Source organism: Mytilus californianus, unplaced genomic scaffold (genome assembly GCF_021869535.1).
Source record: "Mytilus californianus isolate M0D057914Y unplaced genomic scaffold, xbMytCali1.0.p SCAF_9, whole genome shotgun sequence".
Taxonomy (NCBI): Eukaryota; Metazoa; Mollusca; class Bivalvia; order Mytilida; family Mytilidae; genus Mytilus; species Mytilus californianus.
The window spans coordinates 65,091,124-65,096,895 of record NW_026262745.1 but is presented as its reverse complement, the minus strand read 5'-3'; the positions used below and the strand labels follow the sequence as shown (position 1 = coordinate 65,096,895).

At 33.7% G+C, this 5,772-nt stretch overlaps 1 protein-coding gene across 1 annotated transcript; it reads left to right on the top strand.

Moving 5' to 3' along the window:
• The first annotated feature begins 1,409 nt into the window (after positions 1-1,409).
• Positions 1,410-5,209, top strand: LOC127714427 (uncharacterized). The gene has a single exon (XM_052220487.1). The coding sequence runs from the start codon at positions 1,573-1,575 to the stop codon at positions 3,370-3,372; it is 1,800 nt and encodes a 599-aa protein (XP_052076447.1). The 5' UTR covers positions 1,410-1,572; the 3' UTR covers positions 3,373-5,209.
• The last annotated feature ends 563 nt before the right edge of the window (positions 5,210-5,772 follow it).

Here is a 5,772-nt window from a genome sequence, read left to right as displayed (position 1 = left end):
TTGAAGCGTATAATTATTTTAATAAGAACGAACATTATAGCTTTGATTTTTATTTCACTTTTTTTTATTCCTACACTCTTCCTTAAAGGGTATTAAAAACTAAACTAAAAACGTGTCTAGATAAGAAGGTTTACAAAATACTATGATCTTCAGGAGCGTAATTTGTCGTAAAGTAAGCGTATATATGTATTTATAATGCGCAATGCATCGGCTCTTGAAATATATGCATGTGTACGCAATTCATTTTGTAAGGGTTATTACTTTCAGTTTTAAAGAGTTTCGTTCTTGCGTACATAGTATGGCAAAATTGGCTATTATATTGTTATTTCGTGGCTGCGCTGACATAAACTAAATAAGTACCAAGATAACGTTGGTTTGCTTGATTGTTTGGTCAGTCTGTTCACAAAAGTTATACGTCATTTTACCCAACTCAGTGGCGGATCCAGGGGGAGGTTAAGCTGTAATTTAGCCGATTAAGTTTTATTCTCAATCTTAAGTTTGTATAAGAAATCAAAACTTATGACGAACGGACAAATAGAGTGTATTGCTATAAGGTACCTAGTCGCTGTGGTGTTATATATATATTAAGTAAAAAGATCCAATGGCATTGAACGATTAAAGCCCTATTCACCAACAGTAAAGAACCAGGATGTCTCATGTTAATCTAATATTTGTTATACCAATTTTAAATATAAATTTTCCTATAATTAAAAAATGATTTTAAACCTTGATTTTTTTCAGAAACTGATCATACTGTTAATGTTGGCTATTGTTTTTGTTGCACTCAAGTGTTCCTGTTGTTCCTTTGTTTTCCTTTTATAGTTGATGTGTTTCCCTCGATTTTAGTTTGTAACCCGGATTTGTTTTCTCTAAATCGATTTATGACTTTTGAACACCGGTATACTACTGCTGCTTTTATTAAACCATTTTGACAGACAGTTTTATTTTTTTTTTGGTAAATTGTCCGTATAATGCATTTAATTAGATTAGCAATTGACCTTGCAAATGTCTTCTCGATAAGATTTCGTTCACGATCTTATACCAGAGCTTTCACGATCCAATCGGAATAATTGACCACCGCTAGGTATTCTTTTACGATCATTTTTCTCGATATACAGAATGACACCCGTGGTTTAATGGTTGAACAAGTACCACATGCGGAGCAAGATCTATGTACCCTTCTGGAGCACAAGAGATCAACAAAAATGATATTTTTGGTGAGGGCAATGTTATATTACAAGAGTAATATAAAAAACTCATCAACTTTCAAGGTAAATTGACATCACATTAACTCATCCATGTTCAAGTTTAATTGCAGTATCAGTTCAATGTTAACTGTCATGGTGACATTTGTATTCTATTTCCTTTAATAAAAATCGCTTTATTGATTTCATGTTTATTTTAGACACAGGCACCGTATCATTAGCACTTTATCGCTACTTATGTCAAAACATAGTTGGAACAGAGGATCATGTTAAAACAATCAGACAACTAAATACTGTCAGGGATAATGTGACGAGCATCAAGCCTATTGCCGCTATTACAAGTGGAAGTTTTGGAGAAGGGCTTGACATGAGAGGTAGTGATTTGGATGTGATGTGTGTAGTCAAATTTATCGAGGTTTATGCAGATGAAAAGACCCGACATAATCAAAATACAAATTATTGTAGAATGGAAACAGACGATGTAAAACCTGGTTTCACGCAATTGCTTGTAGAAACACATGTTACTAAAACGTCATTTAAAGGCTGTGCAGAATTTAATGGAAAACATTATTTATCGAGCGCAATATTTAAACAAATGTTCTTAAATAATACAGACACACACAAAATTCATGGACCGTGTATATCGGACAAAGACGGAATTATCGATGTAGCCTTTTGCTTACATTGTAAGACATGGATATCACAAGCATCACAGTGGATATCAAGATCAAGTAACTCATGGCCAAAATATAATGTCAAACAAAGTATTATAAAGCATGGCGTACTTTTAGTACCAATTGGAGTTAAGGGATCGCCAAAGGAAAATATAGAATGGCGAATATCTTTTTCTGTTGGTGAAAAAATGCTAATTAGCACTTTTACACACACACAATTATTATGCTATGCCCTCCTAAAAATTCTTTTGAAAGATGTAATAGCAACCTACACCGAATGTTCAAATTTACTCTGTTCATATTTCTTGAAAACAATTATTTTCTGGATATCAGAGGAAATACCAGAATATATATGGAAACCTAATAATCTGATACCTTGTTTTGTGCGTTGCTTTAGAAGACTGATTTATTGTGTTGAGTATTCAGCTTGCCTGAATTACTTTATTCCAGAAAACAACATGTTTGAGAACAAAATAGAGGGCCGTGATCGTGTAATACTCCTAGATAAACTATATACTCTCCATAGTTACGGTTGGCGGTGCGTGTTATTTTCAGATCAACTATCTAACTTCCATGTATCAATGTGGATGGATCATATTGAACCACATACATTGCATACTATCGATGTTGCACAAAAACTGAATTCAAAATTGTTATCTTTGGCAAATTTCATTAGAAATATTACTGATGTTGATTTTAAAAGGGAAACTTCTGTATACAAAAGAGGAATACATCAAATAGATTCCTGTGACCAATCCTCACTTAAATACTTATACACATACTACTTGTCATTGTGGTGTGCAATATATGCACAGACTTTTCCACTGAACAGTACTAGAAGTAATAATAAACACCTATACAAACAGTATAATTCCTGTTTTTGTATTCTGCTACGAAATATTCACCATGACGCTGTTTCTGGATGGCTGATGCTAGCTTCGTTTTTCTATAAGACAAAACAATATAGTAATGCGTTACACATCATCATGTATTCTTTATCGAAATTTACTTCTGAAAAACTGTGCAGCTTCATGGATATGTCGGATATTCATTACCGATTGCTCAATCTGAAATCATTTCAGGAGAAAAGTATAGTTCGATTATGGAAAATATCGCTGGTAGATTTTATGAAATTTAAAACATACTCTTGGCTTATACCAAATGAACTACAAATGGAAATGGAGAATGGACCATGGTTCATTTCCTCTATAGTTTATGCTTATTTTCTAAATTTTTTGTGTCATTATCATCTAAATAATGAGAGACAATGTCAGGATTGCCTCCACACTTTACAACTTGTTATAGCAGAAAACTATTGTATTGACAAAAATATAGGTATACGATCTCAAGCCTACAACACTCTTGGAATTGCTTTACAGTTATCAGGAGACCGTGAGGCCGCCCGTCGAGCATTCATGCAGTCATTTGAAATATTTCCTAATCACAAATGTAATACTTCTATGAAGAGACTTTTGTTAATAAGCTCATTGTAATATTTGTAAATTCAGTTTAACAACTGGTATTTCCTATGACAGACTCATTCCAGACTAGTAATTTGTTTTCTCTAGCACTATATTCACGGTGTATATTCAGAAGGCTTGCTTTCCGATTAAATCTAGAGTAACGCTAGCTTTCCGATTCTGGAAACGCAAACTTTTTCCGATTGTTTACAAGAAAATTACAGACTGGGTAGAACGGTAGGTTGCTACAATATTAAAAAAAGAATTAATTATCAATTTTCTTGAATGAAACTAAAGTTGACGGAACAAAACCAATATACAGGTATCCAGTTTCATGATTTACTGTTTCTTACAAAGATAAATGAATGCGATTTTCGTTTACAACAGAACTGCGTTATCTTGTAAAATAGACTTTATAGACAAAAATATCAAAATTTTAAAAGTTTCATCCACATTTACTTAACTTTCTCAACGCAGTTTTATCTAAATAGGGTTGATATATCATTTTGATACATACTATAAAATCGCAAATGATATAATTGTGTTTATTTATCGTTTTTCCTGAAATCGACGTGTAACGCTTACTTTGAGATTCAGGAAATGCTTACTTTAAGTTTAAGGTTGCAAATTCAGTCAAATATGGTAGTGGTACTTATGCATGTTAAAACATATGTCATTGTAAAAAATCTTTTTCAAGATTACCGACATGGTTAGGTAACACTATTATTTGATGTAGTTATCCATTAATCTTTTGCGGATGTTGTCACAGTTTGTTTAATATTTTGTATGTACTCTATTGTGATGGTAGTCATATATCTTTCTTTTCCCGTTTATTGTGGGTTTTTCTTTTTTTCAAAGGTAATTATCAAAATGTAATTTGAACACGGAAGTAGCAGAAATAATTTACCCTTTCGGAACACATGACTTGTTTTTTATACGACCGCAAAAAAAATGAGTTCTTATATTGCTTTCATGTCGTTCTCGTCGTCCGAAGACATTTTTAATTTATTGGAGTGATACATCCAGTTGCTGATCAAGCCAGGCGCCAATTTGACTTGTTACCGCTGCTTTGTTGTAGGGTGTCAATAAATAAATTTCGAAAAAAAACAATATAGTCTGCATGTGATCCAATGATTAGCAGATCGTTCCATCTGAAAGAAGTCGTTTCCAGAAAATCGGAAAGCAATCGTTTCCCAGAATGACACTGAAGGTGAACAATCTGAAAGACAGCGTTTCCTGTGATTTTTTTTCAAAGAACATTTATGGTTAAATTAAACGAATTTCGAGAAACAGAAGAGTGAAAATGACAGGAAAATCAATAGAATATTTGAAACCCGGGTTAATTTTAAATGTTTTAAACAGTTTAATACGAGAGAAATGAATTCTAGTGTTCAATCGTGTAAAGTGTTGCATTTGTGGGACCATTTATGACACGATTTCAAATTTTTATGATGACATGTGTTACATCTTTATCAAGAAAAATATCTCTAGTGTTCCGTGACATACAAGAGGGAACACCATTTACCATCCGATTTAAGTATCACCCCTCCCAATTTCCTGTCTCCTGCATCTTTGTCCACATAAATCTGAAAGTAAGCGTATCGGAAAGCGAGCGTTACCGTCGATTGAATCGGCAAGAAAGCGTTCAAAATATACACCGTGATATTATTCTTTTAAAATAATGTACAATGGAAAGATAACAGAGCTTGCGAAGTACTTTAATATTACCTGGGCGGAAAGCCCGATCCCTGTTCTCCCGGGCTGGACAATAACCACAGAATATATTTAAACTGTGCAATATGATTTTTCAATTTCATATTTCTGCTTGTTATTATCTTATATAGACAGAATATATGAAGTGTACACAGTTGTGAATACCTTGTTTATTTCCCAGCATTGTTTGAATCCAACCTAAGTGTATCCATCAAAATAATATGTATTTGCTTTGTAGTTATATTGCATGTCCGTGAATGCCTCTCTAGAAGGGTAAATGTGGACGATGGATGGATGGATGATGATCTAGCGGCAAATTGATATGCATTTTCAGGACGAGAACATGTGAATAAAATATGAATATTAAACCTGCTTTCTACTAGACCGACACGCTGAGCCGGTTTTTTAACGTTCTAGGTCACAAGGTAACAGTCCACAGGAAGACATGTCACATTACCCGGGCACATCATTCTGACTCCGAGCCGACTTGACTTTATTCTTACTTCTTTTATGCCGCGTGCTTAGAAGAGAAGCAGCAATTACCAATTTTAAAGTCTTTGATTTGACACGGCATGTTTTCGAACCCACGGTTTCCCCCACTCGTGGTGAACACGCTACCAGGAGACAACCTTGCATGAGCATGGCAGAATCAATCAGTTCATAATATATTCTGCTATAATTATTTCACATTAATTTAATGAATTATATTTGTTTTTTGGC

What these genes read in the sequence shown, in the direction of transcription:
- LOC127714427 (XM_052220487.1), top strand. Translation starts at nt 1,573, where the DNA reads ATGAGAGGTAGTGATTTGGATGTGATGTGTGTAGTCAAATTTATCGAG.